A 25,545-nucleotide genomic window follows, 5' to 3' on the forward strand; every position below is an offset into this window, starting at 1 on the left:
GCACATTATCAGGGCTTCATTTGATGCCTTGGACACTTCTTCTAAAGGTTTGGCTTCTTTAGTTACTGTGAGGAGACATGCTTGGCCTCGTTTCTTTCCTTTGGCATTGAATACTAGAATTAAAGTGGAAGATCTCCCCATCAAAGGAGATAGTGTTTTCAATGACAAGAAAGATGAGTTGCTAGAAAAGCTGGAGACAAGATTGATGGCCCACTCTGTGGATTTGATTTCTTTAAGCAGGAGACCTTTTCTAATCCTTCTTTCCGTTATCATGCTAGTATTATCTGTAATCTTACTTGGATTATTTCTTGTCAAATCAAAAATGTCAACAACAGCGGCAGCAGGCTGTCTTTCCGTATGTCTTACCACCTCTCTCTGTAGTGTCTCATTTGAGAAAGCAGGGTATTTTTATTAATATATTTAGACGATTGATTGGCTGTTGAATTCTGCTATTTGCAAAGAATCTATTAAGGCATATTAATTTTACATTCACCCTTTTTTCAGACCTATGACTACTTCCGTATGTCATGCAGTTGAATCTCCATATAACTCAGATAATTTTATTCATAGACTCTATATTGGACTCAGTAGCAGGAAAAGCCTTTGTACCAGAGGATAGATTTTAAAAAAAATAGTGCAGTATGTTTTAAATATTCAAATATGTCAAATTCAAAAGGTAATTTTATTTCTCAGTCTCGTGGGTCTCATGTCAGCTATTTCTTATATGACTTCATTTGTACATCTCAGAATGAGGCCAGTGCAGCATTGGATGTCTCAGGTCTATATACCAGATATGGACAATCTTTAAATATTAGTCAACATGCTTTGAAAATTTCTGAACTCATTGACATGGTGGTTAGACAGGGATAGTGTTCTCACAGGTGTCCAGTTCAACCCCCATTCATTATAGGTAAGGATAACATCAGATGCATCAAGCAGTGATTGGAAGGTGCCTCTGAGTTATCTAACAGTTCAAGTTTACTGAGCTTCTCAAGAGCAACTTTTGGACTTCAACATGTTGGAGTTAAGAGCTACTTGTCTGTCCCTCAGATTATTCCTCCCTCACTTACATGGGAGGATTGTGCAAGTAGCAATGGCCAATACATCCATTATGTATTATATCAATCAATGTGGCTGCTTACTCTGCTGTGCTATTCACAGATGCAATCAGACTATAGGACTGTTGCATTCTCCACAGCATTTATGCAATGGCTCTCCATTTAGTAGAAGAGAACAATGTGAATGCTGTTCATCTTAGCAGGGACAGTTCCAGAAAGTGGTGTTTGAAATGGTGCAGATTCATAGCTTGAATGTAGGAAAAAATTGATTCTCTTGTATAAGCTTCTATAGTTTCTGATTTGGAATATGTAATGCATTTAAAAATTGAGTGGTTATCTAAATTAATGGTTCTCAGACAGGGGTACTCATCTATATATTTGCCTAGCTTTACAACAGGCTACATAAAAAGCACTATCAAAATCAGTACAAACTAAAATTTTATACAGACAAAATGAGAAAGTAAGCAAATTTTCAGTAATAGTGTGCTGTGACACTTTTTTGTATTTTTATGTCAGATTTTGTAAGCAAGTAGTTTTTAAGTGAGGTGGAACTTGGGGTACACAAGACAAATCAGAATTCTGAAAGGGTACAGTAGTCTGGAAAGATTGAGAACCACTGATCTAAATCATCTTTGAAAGTTCATTTGGCAGATATCTAATCTTAGCATACTTTCATTCATAGATCACCGTTCATGCATATTATGGTTAAGAAGTTTATGAAGGGGTTATCAAATATGTATCATCCTTTGAGAAATCTGTCCCTCCTTGGGATCTTAATTTGATCCTATCTACATTCATGAAACCACCTGTTGAATCATTGGCTGAATTTTCTTTCTATTATTTTTCTTTCAAGACAGCATTCATTAGTGCCATAATACCAGCCAGAAAGGAGAGTGAATTAAATGCCTTGATGGCTAGCCTAACATTTACGTCCTTTCATAAAGATAAAATGGGTCTTAGACCTGATCTCAGGTTTTTACCAAAAGTGATTTCTGAATTTCACATCAATCAGACAATTACTCTGCCAGGATCTTTTTTTCCAAATCCACATACTAATAAGGCAGGATCTGTTTTACATACTTTGGATGCAAGAAGAGCTATTGCATATCATTTGCATAGTACTAAAAGTTTTTTTGAAAATAATCTAAATTATTTGTGTTTTATGCTAAGAATCACATGGGTTATATTGTGTACTTCCAGATTATTTCTAAATGGATTAAAACATTGTATTATAGATTCATAGACTCTAGGACTGGAAGGGACCTCGAGAGGTCATAGAGTCCAGTCCCCTGCGCTCTTGGCAGGACCAAATACTGTCTAGACCATCCCTAATAGACATTTACTGTCAGTAAAGTTACATGTTAGCAGAAGTTCTTTTACCTATAACAGTACGATCTCATTACACCAGAGCCATGGCAGCATCTTTTACTTGTCTTAAGCAAGTCGCAGTTACTGAAATTTTCAGGGCTTTAACTTGGAGTTCTGTGCATACTTTTATTGAACATTATGCTCTTGATTTGGCTTCAAGGGCTGATGGTAGATTTGGTGGAGCAGTGCATTGGTTTCTCTTTAATTAGGACTCTGTTCCCTGCTCCATCTTATTTTCAGTCCTGTTTATCAAACTACCAACAAGTGTGACTATACAAAGCAACTCAAAGAAATGAATGTTACTTACTTATAACCAGAGTTCTTTGAGATGGGTCTGCATATTCACATTTCCTGTCCTCCTTCCCCTTTCTTTTCAGAATTTTTTTGTTCTGTATCTCTGGGTTGTCAGTGGAAGGAACTGAGATGGTAGGGGGCACTGCACAGTGTCCCATCCAACTTCAGCTCATGTACTACAAGCATTTAGATATTCCAGAGATCTTTTCATTTCAGAGGAGCAGGAATCTCCACTACCTGCCAGTACTGTACACTTGCCCATCCCAAGATTTTCTGGGTCACTGAGGCCACATCTCTCACAGAGGCCTCCTACCTGTCAAACACCTATAATTCAGGAAGACCATTTATCTCCATCTTCATTATGCAGATCTCCTCAGGACTATATTGAGGATGATTCCACTGATTCTCAGATTTCTGTCCAGGGATCCCCTGTCTATTGTACTAGAGACTGTTCACCTACACTGAGGGAAAAACTTTGGAAAAAAAAAACAATCTTGAGCACAGTGTCATTAGTCTGAACAACAATGGATGCCCCCTCCTATACCTACTAGAGGAGACTTCTGAGGAGCAAAGGGCAAGAACTGATAAGTAGGTAACATCCCACACAAATATTTCAGCATTGTCACCAGATGAGGCTGTAATATCTCCACCAGCCTCTTTAGGTGAAGATTTCAAGTAGTTTTAGGATCTAATTAAATGTATTGCCGACACACTTCAAATTCTGTTAGAGGAGGACCAGAAGTCTCATCATAAACTTCTGGACATTCTACAAACAACAGCTTCTGCATATGTGGCTCTTCCTGTGAATGAGGCTCTACTGGAACCTGCTAAGACCATCTGTCAGACTCCAGCTACAGTACATCCTACTTGTAAACAGGCTGGAAAAAAAGTTCTATATTACAATCAAAAACTCAGTATTGTTATTTTTACACCCTGCACTGAATTCTTTGATTGTAGGGACAGTTAATGAACATAGTAGACAACACCATGCAAAATTCACTCCTTATAGTGAGGATCAAAAGCAACTCAATCTCTTCTGTCACAACGAGTTGCTCCTCAGCGATTTTACAATTCATCGCAGATCATCAAGCTTTCATATCAAAATATGACCACACTAATATAGTAAATGTAACAGTTTTATTGAACATTTACCAGAGGAATATTGCAAGCAATTTAAAGCCGTCATAACCAAAAGCAACTTCTGCTTTTGGCAAAAAACTCATGACAGGCCTCCTTAGATTCAGCTGACACATAGTTTCGTCCACCATAATAGTAAAATGATGGGCATGTTGGCCCCAGTTGCCCGGTTCCCTAGAGAAGTACAGAGCACTGTTAAGCCAACCCAGAACAGCACATTTCAGTTAACAATGCAAAATGTGGTAAACTGGAATTGCATCATGTTAGAGTCATATGATGCCATCAGTTTGTGTGTGTATATACATATATAAATTTATATAATATAAAGTTGATTAAATAACATACATACATATGTATTAAAAAGAAGAATTTGGTTTTCTCAACCATGGAATGCTATGCCTTGAAGGAGGAATACTGGGAAGAAATGGAGCCCACCTGATGAGGAAGAGAAAGAGCATCTTCAGACACCGACTTGGGAGAAAGGATTTAAACTAGGTTCAAAGTGGGCAGGTGATAAAAGCCCGCATTTACTCCTTCTCATAGCACAAGAAATAGGGGTCACCAAATGCAATGAATAGGCAGCAGGTTTAAAACAAACAAAAGGCAGTATATCTTCACACTACACAATTCAATCTGTAGAACTCTTTGCCAGAGGATGTTGTGGAGGCCAAGACTATAACAGGGTTCAAAAAAGACCTAGGTAAATTCATGAAGGATAGCGCCATCAATGGCTTTTAGCCAAGATGAGCAGGGATGCAAAACTGTACTCTGAAGCCTTAGCATCTGTTTGCCAGAAGCTGGGAATAGGAGATGGATCACTTGATGATTCCCTTTTCTGTTCATTCCCTCTGGGGCACCTGGCATTGGCCACTGTCAGAAGACAGGATACTGAGCTAGATGAACCATTGGTCTGACCCAGTATGGACATTTTTATGTGCTTATGTAAGCATTATAAGGTAACCTTGACAGAGGGCTGGAAATTGGGGGAATGGAATGAAAAACTACAATAGAGTCATAGGAGAAAGAAGACAGGGGGAATACAGTTGGGGAATCTGCTCAACAGCTTACATTTCTATACAAAAATGCAAGGAGTATAGGGAATAAACAGGAAGAACTAGAAGTCTTTGTATGCAGGCAAATTTTTGACATATTTGGCATCACAGAGACTTGGTGGGATAAATTTCATGACTGGAATATTGGTATACAGGAGTATAGCCTGTTCAGAAGGACAGGCAGGTAAAAAAGTAGTTGTTGTTGCATTATACCTCAAGAATGTATTCAGTTGTTTTGAGATTCAGAAGGAGGTGAGTAGCAGAGCACTTGAAAGTCTCTGGGTGAAGATAAAAGGGGGGAAAATAGGGACAATGACATAGCAATAATCTACTATAGACCACCAAATCAGAGGAGCAGGTGGATGAGGCATTTCTAGCACAAATAACAGAAATACCCAAAACACAAGGCCAGGTAATAATGAGACACTTTAACTGCCTGGTTATCTGTTGGAAAAGTAGTATACAAAACACAATCTCCAGTATGTTCTGAAGATAGAAGACAACTTGGGTTGAAGTGAGCACAAAATGATAGATTTTATTATTCTAAACAAAGGAAGGAATAAGAGCAGCAGAATAAGAATGATGGACTGCAAAAAGGCTGTCTTTAACAAACTCAGGGAAATGGTACGTGACGTCCCATGGGAAGAAAAAATATAAGGGAAAAAGGAGATCTGAAGAGGTGGAAGTCTCTCAAAGAGAGTATTAAAGGCACAGCAACACACTATTTTAATGTGAATGAAAGGTAGGAAGAATAACAAGAAACCAATATGGCTGCACCAGGTTTTTAATAACGTGAAAATCTAAAAGGAAGCCTACAGAAAGTGGAAACATGGACAAGTTGTTAAAGATGACTGCAAAAGAACATTGCAAGCACATAGGGGCAAATTCAGAAATGAATTATACCTAGCAAGAGATATAAAAGGCAATAAGAAGAGGTTTTATAAATACATTAGGTATAATAGAAAGACAAAAGGAAAGCGTAGGCCGAATACTTAGTGGGGAAGGAGAGCTAATAACGAATGACATCAAGAAGGCTGAAATGTTCAATGCCTATTTTACTTCAGTCTTCATTAAAAAAGTGAATGGTGACCAGCTGCTTAATGCAATTAATATTAACAATGAGGAAGGAACACAAGCCAAAATAGGGAAATAAACTGGTTAAAGAATATTTAGGTAAGTTAGATGTATTCAAGGTTTATTCCTGGTTAAATTCACCCAAAGCACTTGAGAAACTAACTGAAACAATTTTGGAGCCGTATGCTTATAAAATTTGCAAATGACACCAAACAGGGAAGGACTGCAAGAACTTTGGAGGACAAGATTAGAATTCCAAATGACCTGAAAGCAACAAGATGAAATTCAACAAAAACAAGTGCAAAATACTTCACTTAAGAAGGAAAAATTAAATGCACAAATACAAAATGCAGAATAATGAGCTACACAGTAGCACTGCTGAAAAGCATTTGGGGTTATACTGAATCACAAATTGAACATGAGCCAACAATGTGATTCAGTTGTGAAAAAGGTTAATATCCTGCTGGAGTGTATTAAAAGGAATGTTGTATGTAAGACACAGGAGATAATTTGTTACACTCTGTTCAGCACTAGTGACACCTCAGCTAGAGTATTGTGTTCAATTTTGGGTGCCACGCTTCAGGAGATGTGTGGGTAAATTGGAGGGAGTCCAGAGGAGACTATCAAAAATGATAGAAGATTTAGAAAATGTGACCTGTGAGCAAAGATTTTACAAAAACCAGACATTCTTTTTGAGAAAAGGAGACTCATGTGGGTACCTAGTAACAGTCTGCAAATAGCTTAAGGGCGGTTACAAAGGAAAAGATGATTAATTGTTCTTCTTGTCCACTGAAGTTAGGACAAGAAGTAACCTGCTTAATTTGTAGCAAGGGATATTTAGTTTGGATATTATGAAAAAAACCTTTCTAACTATAAGAATAGTTAAGTGCTGGAATGGGTTACAAAGGAAGGTTGTGGAATCCCTGCAACTGGAGGTTTTTAACAACAGGTTGCACAAACATCTGTCAGGGATGATCTAGAGATGGTCTTTAGTTCTGGTTCTGCATGAAGGGATGACTTAGATGATGATCTGAGGTCCCTTCCAGCCACACATTTCTATAGTAATATGATCCTAAATACCTAAAATGGAATATTTTATTTCAGGTCAACATGAAACTCTGCATTTTCCTGAGGGATGGAGGTGCCTCATGGGAGTTGCAGTTCTAGGTGAATCATAACCTGATTTTCATGGTGGCCAAGATCAAAAGCTGGACTACATCTGCCATGACACACTGTGGCTTCTCCCTGTGGCTGAGTTGCTGCAGTGAATCATGGGACCGGGCAAGAGTCTGATACATCATGGATGGCATAGTGAGGCCACAGAGCAGAGTCCCTGGGTGAGAGACATGAGGGACTCAGAACTCACATGAGGCATGGCATATGCTCAAGAGGACTCGGATATTTATGTCAACCTGAAATGAAACATGTCGATTAGATTTTCCAAACAGAAAATTCTATCCAAAAAAGTTTTACTTTAGAAAACATTTATTCCAGTAAAATCCCATATTCTGACAGGGCAGTGTGAACTGTATGAATGTATTTGCTGATTGATAACTGTGTGGTGGATTTAAAATGTGTATACCATGATGTTCCTGCTCTTAAAGAAACAGTTGAAGGACATAAATCTGATGCAGGATTTAATCAGGCTTGAATAATTACTCCTTCATGTGGAATATTTCCTACAGATATTTCGGCAATTGACATTTTAGAACTTGTTTAACAGCTTTGTTTGGGTTTTTTTGTTGTTTTGTGTAATGTTCTTTCAGAGTATAAACAGATGCTTGCATGCAATACATACATATGTGTTGACTAAAATATTTTATCCAACATTTTTTAACAACTGTATAAACCTCAATGGGACTATAGTCTTATTCTGTACACTTAAATGCTTTTTATAGCATTTTTCTGATCTAATATGATTAATTTCTTTTAGATGAATGTATATGTGAAATCGTATACTACCCATTCATTGTCACCCCTTGCACTGCTTAAATACACTAAGACACAGACAAATGACTATTTATTCTTGTTGTGTATTTCCTGCTTAAATGCACAGTAAGTATAACACATATAGGTAGTACAATATTTCTGAATACCAGCAGGTGAGTTATAATATAATCCCATCAGGAATGATAAATTGTTCTTTCATAACTTTCCAGATAGCAAATAAAGGGTGTCGCAATGATGGCCAACACTAGATAGGAATGTCTGCTCTGCTAGTTACATAAAAATTAGAACATTTAAACAGAAAAATTGTCCTCTTACTTGTTTTGCATACCTATAGATGCCTCCAGAGATCTTAGGTTTTGGTTTGAATCTATGCCTTTGTGACACGAAACCTAAGATCCCTGGGGGCATCTTTAGGTAGACAAAACAAAGTGATATTCACAAAACCTCCACTCAGCTAACCCTGTAGGCATCTAAATCACCAGAGGTCCCTAAATTTCCGTTAATGGGCATGTGCAAAGCTGCCTAAGTCCTGATGCCGCCATGCTGATAATGTGCTGCTCGGAGCCCTCACACATGCTTAAGCCCAGTTGCGATCTTCAAGGTAGATGTTCCTCATCTGTCTTGTCTCTGGGGCCTGATCCAGAAGGCATGCTAAGGGCACACCTAGCTTGCACAAAAGACAGCCGGAGTAAACAATCAGGAATTTTGAGCTGCCTGTCATTTGTGTGTCCCAAAATGTGCAGAAGTGCAGTGTGTAGAGGATGTCCTTGGAACATAGGAGAGCCAGGTTTGAATCCCTGTTTTGCGTACCTTAGAGCTGAGACTTGAGCCCAGATCTCCTACAAATTTAGCTGTGTACCTGTACCATCAGGGTATTCTGGGTTGGGGGTTCTGTTGAAGCTGTTGCACTTTGTATGAATAATTAAATATTAATTGAAGCAGAAACTCTAACCTTACTCTCCTGCATCCAATTTGAATGCCCTAATCACTGGGCTATAGAGTCAATCTCTCTCTTTGTCCCAAGAAATATTTAATTCCACTGGGTGGCAGGGCACCTAGGGGTTAGACAGTGTAACACTTTAGCCCCCTTTGTGAATCTAGCCCAATTGAATATTCTTCCTACATGCTGACTTAATCTCTGAACATAAACAGCTCCCTATGGTTCTGCATCTTTGCAATTGGCAGTAATTGCAACTCTAATGAGCAATAACTTGAACAAAATATAGTGTGGTTTCCTGAATGAAGATTTCACAGTGTGTTTCTGCTACTTGTTTTCACTATTTGCGCTTCTCTCTGGCCCTCTACCCCCACATATGCATAAATATCAAGACATCTGCTATACTGCCTTCTAATATATATGAGATATTGCATATCTTAAACAAGATTGTTAAGACATAAAATAAATTCTCTTAATGGGGTATAGTACCCATTAGTTTTCAGGAAAGATGGATCAGGTTTGTCCAGGCAGGGAAAAAATCTAGAGGTAAAATTTTGAAGCCTAACAGCCAGATTGTAAGGGTATTTAGACACCTAAAAGTTGAGAGTTACTTGGCTAGGTTGAGAGTTACTTGGCTAGGTGCTTTTGAAAATCCAACAACTAGGTGCTTTTGACAATTCCATACGTCTTTAGATGACTAAACACCTTAAAAATCTGGCACTAAGTCACTTTTGAAAATGGTACTTAAGCTCCTAAGTCTTATAGACCCAAATCCACAAAGGGACTTAAGCATAGCAATCTCCTGGAAAATCACTGGAACTACAGTGGGATTCACAGAGCCTGAGTTAGGTGCTTAGGATCCCCGTACAATGCATGGGGAGGAATAAGCACCTTAGAATGAGATTTGCAAAAGCGATTGTGCTAGATGGGAGCCTCCTAAATTAGCCAGTGGGAGATTCTGACAAAAGAGGTGTGTCCTGCACACCTTTCCTCTCATAGAGTTAAGGCATGTCTACACCACAAACTTAAGTGGACCTAACGTATGTAATTACTGCAGTAGTTCTCATCCACACAAACCTTCTTCTGTCCGTGGTGCACCTCCTCACCAGGAGAGCATCCACTGAATTCAAAGGGGAAGTGTTAGAGGGCTGAAAGACCAGGCTTGCATCTCCCTGCCAGAAGCCTGGCTGCCCCCTGGCTAGCAGCTCCCCACCGGGAGCTTGTCTGCCTCTTCACCTTGGATCCCTGCTCCCCACCATGAGCAGTGCAGCTGCCCCACCAGGGAGCACAGCAGATACCTGGGATCCCAGTGTGGAGCTCCTGGTGGAAAGCTGGGAGCCCAGGCACCAGCCTGACTGGGAGCAGGGACCCTGGGTCAACCTGACTCCAAGCGAGGAGCCTCAGCAGCAGTCTGGCTGGGAGTGGTGAGCCAGGTGTGGGAAACCCAGGCAGCAGCCCATCTGGGAGCCGGGACCAGGGACCCAGGGGCATCCTGACTGAGTGGTATATAGGGAGCCCAGGCACTAGCCCAGCTCTGAGCCAGGAGCCTAGGTAGAAGGCAGCAGTCTGACTGGGATCAGGGAGGCGGAAGCCTAGGCCATAGGCACCAACTCCGTGGATGCTCTGGAGCTGGAGCACCCACTGGAAAAATGGTGGGTGCTTAGCACTCAACCAGCAGCCCCCCATCAACACCTCTCCCCCCAGTGGCTCTTGCCTGCTGGCAGGCCTTGCAAATCAGCGCTTCTCCCTCCTTTCCAGTGCCAACCACCTTCCGCATATCAGCTGTTTCACAATGTGAGGAGGTGCTAGGGGGCTAGGGGGAGGAGCAAGACTGCAGCGGGTGAAACTGGATGGGAAAGAGGTGGGGTGGGGGCAGAGCAGGGCTGGGAAGAAGTAGGGCAGGGTGGGGCACTGGTGGAAGGAGTGGGGTGGAGTGGAGTGGGGGCATGGCTTGGGCAGAGCCAAGGACAAAGCATCCTGCTGCAGATTAAAAACTCAGCACCTATGGCCTGGCCAGCCAACTTCGCAGACTGCCCACTGAGGTGAGGCAGCGCATGGAGGCAGAGGCAACGCATGGGACTCCAGCAGCAGGGGAAGAAAAGCAGCAGTCTACAACTCTAGGGATGAGGGGAAGAGGAGCTCACCTGGCAGCCAGCCACCTGCTGCTGCTTCCCTGTTTAGGGGCGAGGGGTGACCCTGATTGCTGCCCCCCTGTGCAGGCGCTTGGTCATTGGAATGCCCTACCCTCTGAGCTATGGGGTACTGTGATGTGGGGCTCCATCAATCGCTCCTGTTGAAGCTGTTGCACTTTGGATACATAATAATAATTCTTGAGAAAATTAAACTGTGGAAATGCAGTGGGGTGGACCTTGTTTTATATCCATATATGCTTCACCCATCTTCACTGCACACAAGCAGAACACCATCCAGTGGTGGTATATTTTCGTGGACAGGCTGCTCCCAATTGACCAGCTGTCATCATTAAAAGAGGAGATGATTTACCAAATCTAAAATGACTTAAGTTGAAAAAAAATATTCTAAATAAGAATAAGCAAATAAAATATGTTCTGGATTTTATTATTTTTTCATTGTCTGTATCTGATACAAATTTTTTTTGGAAAACCACTGTTGAACATTTCACACCTTGTTAAACACTATTTAGTTTATTAGCACTCACCGGATGTGCCCTTATTTAGTGGAGTTTTGCTAATAGTGGATTCAAGGAGTGGAAGATTTGGAAATCCATTACAAGATTCCTACAGACTTGGATCATTGGTTATGGTCTCTTTAACCATGGTTCATTACCAGCAGCATCTGAAATCTAGCATTACTTGAGGAGCAGCAGTCAGATGACAATGGCAGTGCACGACCAAGTAATTAGGGTCTGACTCAAAGCCTGCTGAAATATTTAAGACTGGCTTCAATGGCTTTGAATCAGACCCTTGTAGCAGAGTATGTCAGAGAGTTGAGCTGGTGGTTAGAGGGGATGCAGCAAGCATTGGCAGATGATAAAAACCTTCAGGCAAAAATTTCCCTTTTCTTAATACTCTCCATACCTTAAAATAAATAAATAAAGTGGGATCTAATTTTTTTTTCATTCCTCAAACACTCACATCGATCTCAGTGTATGTTCTGAGTGCATGAGGAATATAGGACCAAGACCTAGAAGTGTTTCAGTCTAATTCTAACTAAGCTTATGAAATTATTATAGTGATTTTCTATGTAATGTCACTTCATGACAGGACAGAAAGTAACTTATCAATTTCTACTTTTTCATATGACAGAGGCATAAAATTCTGGCATAATAGTAATTTGTTCTTCAGAATTTAAAATTCATAGGCAGTAGCAAATTATGAGCATAACTCACATTAGAATAAGCCGGTGCTTAACTCCCATTCACAACACTGAAAAGTATATCCTGATATATTTCAGCATTTCCTTTTCTGATTTATTCTCCTTTATGAATGTATTGACTTGTTTTTATTTCTTTAGTTTTTCAGTTTTCAAACTAAAGGTGTAATTAATTTTGGCACATGAAAATGGTGAACTCTTGCTTAGATAAAAAGCTGAACAATACTATAAAGTATTACATATTTGGAATGTAGATCATGCAGTAATAGCAGAAAAACCATAGCCATAGCTGGAAACTGCTTTTTTAAAGGTGGCAGTCCTTGTTGGAGGGAACAATATAAACCAAGCTTGATTGCATCTGAGTTCAGAAGTTAAGTAATGTTAAAGAGTTTATGCAGACTCATTGGCCTGTCTAGCTTTCACTTTCTTTCATTTCTATGCTTTTGTAAGCGTGCCAAATTAAATTTAGATTTGAGAATGATGAAAAGGATCCTAGTCTACTCTGGGTCAGTCAGTCTGAGTGCCAGACTACACTGATAATTTGTGCATTTGAGTTAAATATTTACTGCGGATAGAATTATTTTATATTATGCATTTTCCTCATTATTCTCCACATAACACTTCCAGCCTCTCAGGCCTGGGATATAATAACCTAGTCTGTCATTGTAGTCACATTTTTGCACTTAGGTCTTAGCTGCCAATACAGCTGAGTTTTTTTCATTTTATGTTATTGTCTATTTAAAAATAATGAAGTTCATTTTAATTTTTGAACTCATGTGTCTGTGTCCTGTAAAAATGCTAATATTTATTAAGGAGTGAGAGAGAACATGATATAATTGTTATTATATAACCTGCAGATATAGACAATAGCAGAAGAGCTTCCACAATAACATGTTTCTTTGTTCATAAAAGCAGATCTCAGTTCATTTTCTACACGCTCTCTAGTTACAGCATGGATTTTGCGCTGTTATGTGTTGATTACTTTTTTTTTTTAATTGCAGGTGACAATGCATGTCGTGTTAATAATGGAGGCTGCAGCACTCTTTGTTTAGCCATTCCTGGAGGCAGAGTTTGTGCCTGTGCTGATCATCAGCTCCTAGAAGAAAACAGTACAATGTGCATGAGTAAGATTTTCTTGAAGAATATCTGGATATATATTACTGTTATGGGAGAGATAAATTCAAATCTGAAAATTAAAAAAAAATTCTCTTAGCGACTTTATTACTATTCAGCAATTTTACATTGGACAAATAACTATTAATTGAATAAACTTTCTAATTGTGCACGCATAGTTAAAACTTGAAGAATGAAACAAAACTATTAAATGTACAATATTTGAAGTTAAATGCATTTGAAAATATTCCATAGTGTCTAATATAATAGGATACTCTGATGCTTCCAAAGACTTTTTGTTACATTTCACAGGGCATCACAATAAAAGTAATAATAAAAGCATATTAACTGGCTTCCATGACATTCACTGAAGTAAATATCTTAAGGAGAACTCAAGCATAGCAAATCCTCAAGTTGAAACTGTGAAAAATTGAAACTGACACTTTATATGTAAGACAAGACCAGGGATAGAAGATGCACCAATCTCTGAATAGCTTAACCATTCTCTGGATGTCTTTATTAAAATACTGCTGAAAAGTATGTCAGCTTGTAACAAAATTAAACTTGCCACTCAAAAAATATTAATTCACCAATGTAATATTGGTAATGTTGCAAATTTCTAGCTTTAGTATTTTGGAACAATTATAGAATATGCCAATTTTTTTCTAAGAATGTATGATTAATTTTACTTATATTAAATCTTATGTCCATTTTATTGAACATTCCTGAACTACTTTAGCTATAGCTGTACAAAATGAGAATGTCTCATTAATTTATGCTTTACTCATATTTTCAATTAACAGCTTAATTTTTATTAACACTATCCAGGGTATTTGTATATTCTTGGAACATAAGTATTATGCAAAAGTTTGAAAACATAGGCAGATGAGTACCAGTGCATACAAAGAGCTAGTCTGACTCACATTGCTCATTCAAAACTCAAACTCACAGTGAATTCAATGTGAATTTTGTGTGAGCAATATGAGAGTGAGAGTTGGCCTATGAAGTACAGAAGATCATAATAATGGTATAAGGAAGTGAAATCCAGATTTTCCCTAATGCAGAGGTTACATGAGGTTTCCCTTGTAGAGTTTCTATTATACTATGAAATGGAGACCTATTGCCAACAAATTAACTTCTGCCAGGGGCAACTCCTCTAGGAGTCATGCTGCAAGGAAGTTTCAAACAAAACACTGTCCATAAGACTTCCACTTTGTTGGGGCTCCAAAATGCAGAGGAATAATGTGGGTAAATTAATGATGATCGGTACTGTTAAGATGTGAATCATTTTATCACCTCTGCAGTTCTCCTGCCCCTGTCTGTTGGCTTCTCCCTAATCAGCCATATAGCTTGAACCCCGTGGATCCCCTGTACAGAGACATATGAGGGGTCTGGGAAGAGAAGAACAATGTTGCAAAGGGTTTTTTTCTGCTGTAACACAGTGTTTGACTCTTCAGATGGAGAATGAAAAATAAAATCCGAGTTACAGGTCACTTCATATCACTTTCCTCAGGGCTTGCTTTATTTCCAGAAACAAAACTCGAAGCTACAATTTATCAACTCAAACTACTGGGTATTAACCACTTGAGGCCTGTCCAGCCTTTACACATGGGAGGAGAAAAGACACACCCTTCTCTATAATAGCTTCCTTAGTCCTTATATAACTATGCCCAGATCAGCCATGTTATCAGCAAGAACCTGATAACCTCTAATATGCTCAAGTATCTTTACATCCTATTTGTCCAAAGGAAATCTTCATTACACAATCCAAGTGCTTGGGCTATGCCGTTGGACACAAAATTGGGCCTTAGGTTATCATGATCTGACCTGTATAACTGAGAGCATATTTGTCCTCTTGTATATGGTTTTTTTTACCAGCTTTTGATGTGGCATCAGCATATTTTACAAGTCATTATGAGGACAATGATTTCATGATGAGTTCTGTGTCTGTTTTGTCTTCTGAACTTGTAGACGTTTTCCTGGGTGATAATGTAATCTGAGTGTGCACTTCTTTATTAAAAATACATTAAGTACATCAACCATAAATGTGGATATATATCCTACTGTAGGATGGAATTAGTGTGAATATATAAAGCTTATTAAGAACAGAATGTTCTTAAGAGATACAGCATGAAGAAGAATTCATATCTGTTTATGTGCAGGTAATATTGCATTTTTTTTATCAAGCTTAAAAATATACACACGACTTGGATTTTTTTCTAGTTAATCCTGGAGAAGCGTTACCTCAGTTGTGCAAACCTGGAGAATTTCAGTGTAACAACAAGCGCTGTATCCAGGATCGCTGGAGGTGTGATGGAGATGATGATTGTTTGGATGCCAGTGATGAGCATTCAGAAATTTGCTGTATGTATTTCTCTAAATAATTTTAAAATTGCATTTCATGTTTTGTTTTCATTTTTAAAATTGTCAACATGATACTGTGAGTTTGTGCTAAATACTAAGGTCTGAGGGGAATAAGACTGAAGCAGCAGTCATTGAACAATTTATGCAAATAATTCACTTTCTTTTCCTGTTTAATCGCATTAGTTATTCCACACATGTAGTAAACAGGAGCATATTTGTTTAATAGTGTAATACGAGATACCTCCTCTGCGGTCTGCTTATGCCAATGGTTGTAGTGGTATTAATTCTGGTGCTCTAAAAGTGTCCATTTTCATATCCTTTGCTCTTGGTGCCATTCCAAACTGCCGGATGGTGGACCAGGGGCATACATTGGATCTTTGCTTGAAAAAAAGGAGGAGAATCAATTTAAATACTCTAAAGACAGAATTACTGTGCAGAAGGTTCCTTAAACACTTCACTGCTTTTTGGCAATGGTATCTTGAAGAGGGTCCAAGAAAACAGACGTAGGTTTGGAACAAGATACTCTACAGCAGTGATACTCAGACCTCAGTGGTTCAGGAGGCAAATTAGTGATTACCATTATCCTAAAGAGCCACAAAAGTGTGAATTCATTGTTTCATTTACTATTATATATATAAAAATCATTCTCACAGCAAAATGACTAAGTATTATTATTTTATCAATTCAAATTGATTAATAACATAGTAAAAACATCCTGATTGGTTACTAACTTAGATTGGTTAAAAAATAAATCACAGTGTTTTTATATTATGCTGCAAAGAGCTGCTGGAGACAACTTTAAGAGCCATTTGCGGTTCACAAGCCTCAGTCTGACTATCGCTGCTTTACAGCTTCACTGCTCAGTATATGGTAGAGACGACGTATGAGAACTGAAATGCATGCAAGAAGAGTGGGGTTTTCTTCACACTGGCCCACATCTTACAGTAAAATAAGTGTTGGAACACGAATGCTTGGATGCTTGTTAATGAAAATCATTATTACTATAGCAGTCTTACATCATGCCTCCTTTCATGTGAGGAAATGAGTGCTTAAGAAGCACTTCTTAAACCTTGCAACACCCCTATCAATTAGGCAAATATTATTTCAATTTTAAGTAAATAAATAAGTAAACTGTAGCACAGATAGGTGAATTGTTCCTTGCCACATAGTAAGTCAGGATAGAGCAAGGAACAGAATCTAGGGTGAGATTCTGTGATACACCTCTAACTTGCAGCCAACAGGGAGGAGTGTTAAAGTGGATCTAAACTACCTTTGAAACTTCTGGATGCTGAGCTGCTCCAGAGACTGGTGCAATTTAGACAGTCCAGGAAGTCTGTCTAAATTACAGCAGCCTCCCTAGTGACATCAATGCTGGACAGAATCTCTGCGATGTTGTGTGCTGCAGCTGCCACCCAACACTTCCCGCAAGCCAGATGAGAGGCAGACTTATGGCTGTTTTCAGCAGTTCTTGCACCATTGGAATCTTCCTGTGGCTGGATATGGGACTGTTAAGGTCCATTTATACTGTTCTGGTCCCATTATTTTGCATAAAGTGGCTAGAGTATAAGGAAGGATCTCACCACATAGACTCATAGACTCATAGACTTTAAGGTCAGAAGGGACCATGATGATCTTCTAGTCTGACCTCCTGCACAACGCAGGCCACAGAATCTCACCCAGCGACGCCTGTATCAAACCCCTAACCTATATGTCTGAGCTACTGAAGTCCCAGTTCCTTGTTCTTACCATGGGAAAACACATATATATGCATTAAAAATGCTCAGGAATAGCTTAACCAGTCGTCAGTCATCATTTATACTGGCAAAATTAGGTAACTTGGATTATCTGACACTGGTGTGGTTTGTACAAATTACATACCTTTGTATCAGCACTTTAGCTAGTTGCTCATTTTCTCATCAGTAAATTTCCCTTAATTTACTTCCACTTTGCAATTAGTACATCCTCCAAAATAAATCTACAGTTGACATACAGTATTCTTAAAGACTACTTTACTTTAGCTATACTGTGTACTGTAGAAGACGCCTATAACACAATGCTGTATATTCGCTATAATTTGAGATTTTCATAGCCTGCCTTATTCTAAGACCAAGAGCTCTTAAATTGCAGTAAAGTGTACATCTATTAATAATTTCATGAGGTAAAATATTTGGGTACAGCATGCTAATTTCTTATTTTATGTAAATTGATGCTAGTTTAGAACAACTAACTCCCTTTACTTCTTTGGAGTTACTCATATTTACACATTTATAAATGAATTTGAACTTGTTCCCAAATCTGTGCATATCATGTAGCTTATTAGCAAAAATGTGTTAAAAATAATCCTCTTGAAGCAGTTTCTATAGTAATTTAACATGTTTTTGGCTTAGTCTGAATTTGCTGTAATTATAAACAGAATAATTGGGTGATATGGAAGGAAACTCTTGATCGAATTTGTGTAAATAAAAGTGAATTAGCATTTCTAAAAAAAAATTTTAAATGGTTTTTGTTTGTTATATTAGACAATTTAAAAAAATGTGTTTAGTGCTTTTCAAATTTTAATTTTATCAGCTAGAGGAGATCAGCAATTTGGTCTCTAGTCGCACTTATACACTAAATTGCTGAATGAGAATTATCAGATTTTGAACCTGTTATTGCTAAGATCACTAATGAAGCTTTCCCTACAGCGTGCTTCTAAAATGATCTGGTAACAAAGGGTTGCATACATGTATTCACTTTGCATTAATGTCAATGAAAGCTTCTTTAGAAATACAAATATAAAAGATTGCTAAACAGTTAAAGGTATACCTGCAATGATTTTTATAATTCTAAATGCTGTGTGTTTTCAAGACATGTTTATCTGCCCAATAAAACTCCCATCATAATGAATGGATGGGTGACAGAGGGGAACTGAAGGGAAGAGAGACTGACACTTGTTAAAGCAGGGTTCAAGTTGGTGCTTAGCATGCCTCTCTGCACATGAAGTCAGTGGAGCTCTGCTCATTTACGCAAGGAGAGAATATAGCAGGGGTCAGCAACCTCTGGCACACAGCTCTCTGGGGTAAACACCCTGGCAGGCTGGGCCAGTTTGTTTACCTTCTGCATCAGCGGGTTCGGCTGACCGCAGCTCCCACTGGCCGCAGTTCGCCGTCTCAGGCCAATGGGGGTGTTGGGAATCTGTGGCCAGCATATCTCTCAGCCCACACCGCTTCCCACTGCCCCCATTGGCCTGGGATGGTGAATCGCAGCCAGTGGGAGCCGCAGTCGGCCGAATCTACCAACACGGCAGGTAAACAAACTGGCCCAGCCCACCAGGGTGCTTACCCTGGCGAGCTGCATGCCAGAGACTGCCGACCCTTGAGCTACTCTTTTATAGCTAAGTTTTACAAAACACATAGGTCATAATGACCCTACTTTATCATCACTTTTCTAACTTTCAATAAACTTTTAACATCAGAGACATCTAGACTCAAGGTTTTCCAATCACCAAGGTTTTTCAGTCTCAGTTGTTTGTTTGTTTGTCCCCTCCTCCCATTCTGATTGGCAGAAAGTGTAGCTAGTTTTGACCTTGCTTCTGAAGGGTCCTGCTCCTGTCTCCAAATTAACCCTCAACTATGTGGTGTTCTGTTTCTGTACTTCAGGATGGCTGAATGGACACAATATGGTTGCAATTAGTTTGATCACATTCTGGGATATATAAACACCTCAAAACTAGGGCAACATAACCTAATCAGGGACTGCAGGATCAGGCCCTTAGTTGCTCCTCTTTTAAACATGTTTTGTGTAATTGCAGAAATGAAATGAAAAACAAACTCTATATTAGATAAGATTTAATGGGAGTTTCATACTTAGAAATGTTGGCTTCTAAACAGCGCACTTGACATTTTGGGTTCCCACCTGCACAAAACTTCATAAAATGGGGGTGGAGGGAGTGGAGAAATATTTCCATGATTTGGAAACTGCAGAAAATGCTAGAATTCACTCCTTCTGGGGCTTGGCATGGATTGCAGACCACGGCTACCATGGAGATCCCAGTGATCGATGGGGAGCCACTTCCCTATGCACTGGATCTTGGTCAGTTCAGCTGGAAGATTTGCCATTTTATTTAGTTTACAGGTCCCTTACTGCCCTTTAGCAGTATGGCCTGCACATGACCGTGCTACCATTGGCTCCTTCCACTGTAGTGGCAAATAATTTGCTGAGAATATAGAAACTGCAGAAGAGGCATTAATGCTGAACCTAGCACCATCAATACTTGCTGGAATTTCAACAGGATATTCAGTAGGCTTGTTAGGGGATCAGTAACTTGTAGAGCAGCTGCCACCTGGGTCATCTAGTTCTGCCTGGTATTCCCTCCAAACACCTATGGTGTTCCTGTCACTCAGTGTTTACTTGGATGGTCATCAGTAGTCTTGGGAGAAGAGATGTTTCCTTAGGTTCTGATTCCCCCATTCCATTGTCTGGGAGTTTAACTGGTTCTTGTCCTGCTTTTATCCTTTCTACATGTTGGAGTGGAAGGCAGGAACTACTTATGACTACCTGTGCTCTCTACTTGTGTCTCATTCTATTATTAAATTTGAACTATTAACAAAGTGAATTTGCGTAAACTACCACAGGTAGGCCAGGCAACTGAAGTGTTTGTGGACTAGGATAGCTGTTGGTTTCCATCTCCTATGTAGCGTTTGTGTACCACTAGTTCTGTGTAAGTGTGAATTTGGTAGTGCTCTCCGCCACTTCCTGGTAAATCATGGCAGAATTGGGGGTTGTGGGATGGGCGCCCATAGGGGATAGTATTATCATTTAAAGTATGGAACACAATCCCCCAAGCATTTCCATACCACATTACACATTGTCTGTTTTGCACCTGAGCCATATTGAGAGGGAGAGCCACAGAGTGCCAGGAAAATGTAATGTAGTGAGTATGCACACCTCTCAGGATAACCATAACCTCCGAGATCCACAGTTTCTGGGTGCTGACTCCCCTGCCTGTACTTTGAAAAGGGGGACGAAGCTCCCTCTCCATGACAGAATAAACTGCTGAACACTCCACAAGGGGAACTATAGTCTAGAATATATCTTTTAAAAAATTCTAATTGTTAAGTTATAAAAGATAGCAATTAACAAAAACCATTCTCATCCAGAGTAGGCCAATGCTTGTAAACAGAAGTATACATGAAATCCCACATTCCCTTCTCATAACGTGACTACATACAGTTTCCCTCCTCCTTGTCTCCCTCTAATGGGTGTTTCCATGGCTTGTGCTTTTATGTGATACACAATAAGTAAATATATTTGCTCATATCTGAGCAGGAGCAACATCCTGCTTACTTAAGATCTAGGGATGATAAATGCTATATAGAACCAAGTGTTATTACTGTTTGCTTTCTTACCACTCACATGAGTAAAGAGAGTGGATTTAATGATAATCTTGTTGCATTAAGTTCCACCAGCACTTTAAAGAAATTCAAAAAATAAAAAAAAACAAAAACCAAAACCCTCATGCCATTGAAGTTGAATTCAGATTTTGCAATCATTCATACTTTTCTTAACCATATGTATTGATGACAAAGACCATTTTTTTGTTTTGAAAGCTATACACAACAGTGTGTAACATTTTATTTAGTATAATTCTTCTCCCAAGTGCTCCCTAGGATCTCCTTTCTACTCACCCATTCCATAAAACGTTCTAACTATGGCAAATGTCTTTCCAGGCAGGAGGGATGGAAACAGGTTCTGCTGAAGTACATTTTTGCTATTGTTCAGTTGATCAAAGAAAGCCCTGAGAAGAAGAGGTGAGAGGTCCACGTGATTTCTTGAGGATTTACAAAAGTGCATAAGCAGGATAGATTCCTGAGTTCCATTGATTTCAATGGGAATTAGACACTTAACCTGCTTAGGTGCTTTTGACAATCCCACTGGATGTCTAGCTGCTTCTTTTTAGGGACCTAAAACTCTTTAAAAATCTGGTCCTTGATCCTTACCAGTCTGAGGAGTAAGGGGCTGAATTTTAGACCAGAACTTACATTTTGGGTCAAGTCTTCAGCCTGTGACAATTGTCATAGCTCCAGTGATTTGAATGGAACTACATTGATGTACACCAGCTGAGGATCTGCTCCTTTACTTTTTAAAGGAAAAGATGTCTGAGGTATCCCCTCACACAAGTCTCATGTAGTGTGGGGTTTATTACTTGTCCCCAGTGGTGGTTGCATCTGTAATACAGTTAATGCAGTGTACCTCACCTCTGTTTTTTTAAGAACAGTTCCATGATAAAAATATTTTATGTAATTTAAATCAGAAATAAAATATCAACCTCCCAAACTTTCAGCAGTAGTCAGGTTTTTTTTAACCAAAGGAAAGTATAACTCATCTATTTATAAATATATTCATCTATTTATAATTAATTTTAAGCGGTTTAAATAAGTAATTTTTAGCTCATTCTTTGCTTTTACTAATGTTACATTTTGGTTACAGTGTCTGTAGTTGCAGTTAGATTCAGGAAAAACTGTGGGCTTGTTTGTTAGTTCTCAGAATCATGGAGAAGCAATAACATTGGTTCTCATGACTTTTAGATCTTGACTAATTTCATACCTAGTAGGAACCACAGTTTTATGTTTCCCTATATTTGCAATTCAGCAAAGGTTACTTTTTATCATTTCAAAAGCATTGCAAAACTGCTTTCCCCTGCCGCTTACAGTATCTGGTAAACTAGATTACTGCCATTCTTTATCTGTAGTTCTTTCAGGATCTGCCATCTCAAGGGTTATTTGTACAAAATTGAACTGCCTGTTTGATTACAAGTAACAGGTTCATATGATTGCCACTTTGCATTACCTTTTACACTGTAAGTCCTTGGATGGCTTCACTTTAGGGAATTATTGTACCCTTTCATTCCTTAAGAGAGTCTAAAACTAAACTCTGATTTTAATGTTTAAAACTAAAGATGTGATTTTAAGCGTATGGCCTTTTAAAATTATTTTATGTTTGCCAAAGCTGAACTATAAAAAATGTTAAAAACATATTTATATACCAAAGCCAATTCAAAGCACACTGAAGTAAATGAGAATTTTCCCATTAGTCTCAATAGGCTTTGGATAAAGACCCTTGGTAGTATTTTTGTTGTTGCTGCAAATTTTAGATGAATCCTTATTTGAGGAAATGGATATGAGGAAAGGGTCTGATCCTGCAACCTCTCTACACACAAAACGTTGAAGTCAACAGGGCTTGGTGAATTGAGCCCTTCAGTTGTATTTTAGAGAGAACTAGAGAAGGAAGTTCACCAGAGGCCTCATCCAGAGTCTACTAAAGGCATACTCATGGACTCCTTACTGACACAAAACTCCTGTTGGCTTCAGTATCAGGCGCCAATATTTTTTTCGCTTAAATATACTTTTGTATTAGTGTCATTCATTTTCTCACTTAACTGGGACTAATATGCACAAAAATGGCTTTAAGAGAATTTTAAAGATGTGAGATAAATACACAAAAGCATGCAAATTCAATTAAAGACTTAGCCTCCGGTTCTTGCATACAATGAACATAGTAGGTTAACATTTAAGATGGCACCCGGCTATGTCTAGCTACTGGAGGTTTAATCCTTAACTGTGAAATGTGTTGCTTTTATATGTTTGTTTGACATCTTTAATTTTTTTCTTTATTACTGTTGTTTGTGTTATGAATTTCCTTTAAAATGCTTATTGTTGGTTGATAAGCATTGCACTGTGAGAGAGATATATATGCTCAGATAATTAGTGTGAACACATGTCATCTCAAATAATTATATAATGAATTCTATATTTAATTGGGGGAAATAAGCACAATAAACAATGTATAAGGTTTATTATTTTTACAGCTTAATTCTTTTTTTCTAATAATGTGCCAACATTGATTAGGCTACTTCATGGTATATCAGACAAATTAACATTTTGAGTCATAGAATTGCAATTACCTTAATAATCTTTTTTACATTGTTAGAACACTAAAATATGAATGAATACTCAAAATTTGAGAAGTTAAGTGCTGGCTTATGATATTAGTTTAGTGTAAACTTCTGAAAATATGAGTTCATAATAGTAATTCTTTGAATTTAGATAATGGTTTTCATTTGTGCTCTGAAAGCCATTTAACCTTTAACGAAAATGCTAACATATCATTGTAGTTGAGTGGTCAGTTCCTTAGCTGATGTAAATTGTCATCGCTACAATGGAGTTATGCTGAGTTATGCCAGTTAAGGCTCTTACTCATAATGTTTATGAAAAATGCAAGGTGAAATCTGGCCCCTCTGAAGTCACTAGGAGTTTTATCATTGACTTAGTGGAGCTGAGTACTTACCTACAACCTGTAGCCATCCATTCCTATAAAGACTATACAATCTTATGGACCTTATTCTTCTCTCACTGATACCTGTTTACACTTGTATAACTCATTTTATTTTAATAGAGTCTCCAGATTTTGTATTATTATATCTGAAACACTTCAGCAACTGATTAACTGGGACTGGACTTTTCCTGTTTGCAATACAGTTCTGAGCTATGAAGATTATAAATTATTGGGTAATCATATTAATTGTATCTCTAGTTCTTCAATGAGTGAAACTTAATGTAGTCATGTTTTCAGCAGTTTCTTTTTGATGATATGCTTAGGAGAAAGTAATATTTTTTTCCTAGTCAATCATAGCTGTCCTGATGATCAATTTAAGTGCCAGAATAACCGCTGCATCCCCAAGAGGTGGCTTTGCGATGGAGCTAATGATTGTGGAAATAATGAAGATGAATCAAATGAAACCTGTGCAGGTAAAAACTTTACTTGGATGTGTAAATAACTTTTATCTAAATTCCAATTCAGTAAAAATCCATGTCTGTACTCAGTAGTGAGCTGAACCAGCCTACTGCTGATGATCTGATTACTGCAGTTTTAAGTGAATTCAGATTTTGATGCCACTAGGGCTAGAATATAAATTATATTTTACTTAATCCCTATGTTTGACTCTGCTTTCCAAAGTAATTGGCACTTAATCTATCCATATGGGTTGACTGTCAATGCACTACTTGGACTCAAACTTGTCCCTGCTAAATCTTCCTTGGAAGTTGGAATATAGTTTGTTATCATACTGTGCTGTAAGTCATCTGACTAGTAAGCATTTTGTTCTTGTTATTTTTACCTTGACAAATATTATTTTACTCAGTTTCCCCTGAACTCATCTGCAAATAGTTTAGTGTTTGTTATATTATTTACGTATAGTGTTTTATAAGGAAGTCCCATTTGACCTTGTCTATTTATATTTCCATATATTCTGTCCCATTACAATAAATCTAGGAGTCCTAAACCACTCCATTCTTGCACAGAAACATACAGTCTTTAGTACAGATAAGTAGACAGTTCTAGAGAGATCATTAGTAGTCTGATCAATGTTGAAAAATAGGCAGCAGACTTACTATTCTTTTTAAGTACTGAGTGAAAGAAAGAGATTGACAGCATGTATTCACATATAGTCATGTTCCCTGAATCCATATTATCTGACTTAAAATGTCCTAAAACCAAACTGTGTTGATGTTTTACAAAAACATCCTTCTTTTCATATTATGTTTAAAAATCTCTTTCGCTACACTATATTTCATTTATTTTCTGATTCTGTATGTTGGCTCTTTCAAAGAACAAGAGGAAAAATGATCATTTATAGCAGCAAAGTAAAGAATCAATGGCTTTTGTCTAGTGGGGTTTCCAATACATTAATTGATTTTTAAGTTGGGGAGTGCAGATTGGCACATTTTAGAGAGCAGTTTCAGTTGAAATGCTAAAGAAAGCTTGTCACACAAATCATAATGTGTATTCTAATAATCTAGGTAAAAGGGAT

General features: G+C 38.3%; 1 protein-coding gene across 5 annotated transcripts in view; it reads left to right on the top strand.

The window, feature by feature from the left end:
• The window catches only part of LRP1B (LDL receptor related protein 1B), a 1,302,041-nt gene that overhangs the window by 759,018 nt on the left and 517,478 nt on the right, over nucleotides 1–25,545 (top strand). For all 5 annotated transcript variants that reach the window (XM_050969143.1, XM_050969139.1, XM_050969140.1 and 2 more), the window contains 3 exons: nucleotides 13,223–13,345; nucleotides 15,558–15,698; nucleotides 24,359–24,484. In XM_050969143.1, coding sequence (XP_050825100.1) covers nucleotides 13,223–13,345; nucleotides 15,558–15,698; nucleotides 24,359–24,484 — 390 coding nt within the window. The remainder of the gene's footprint in view (nucleotides 1–13,222; nucleotides 13,346–15,557; nucleotides 15,699–24,358; nucleotides 24,485–25,545) is intronic.

The sequence above is a fragment of the Gopherus flavomarginatus genome, chromosome 10 (assembly GCF_025201925.1).
Source record: "Gopherus flavomarginatus isolate rGopFla2 chromosome 10, rGopFla2.mat.asm, whole genome shotgun sequence".
NCBI classification, from domain to species: Eukaryota; Metazoa; Chordata; order Testudines; family Testudinidae; genus Gopherus; species Gopherus flavomarginatus.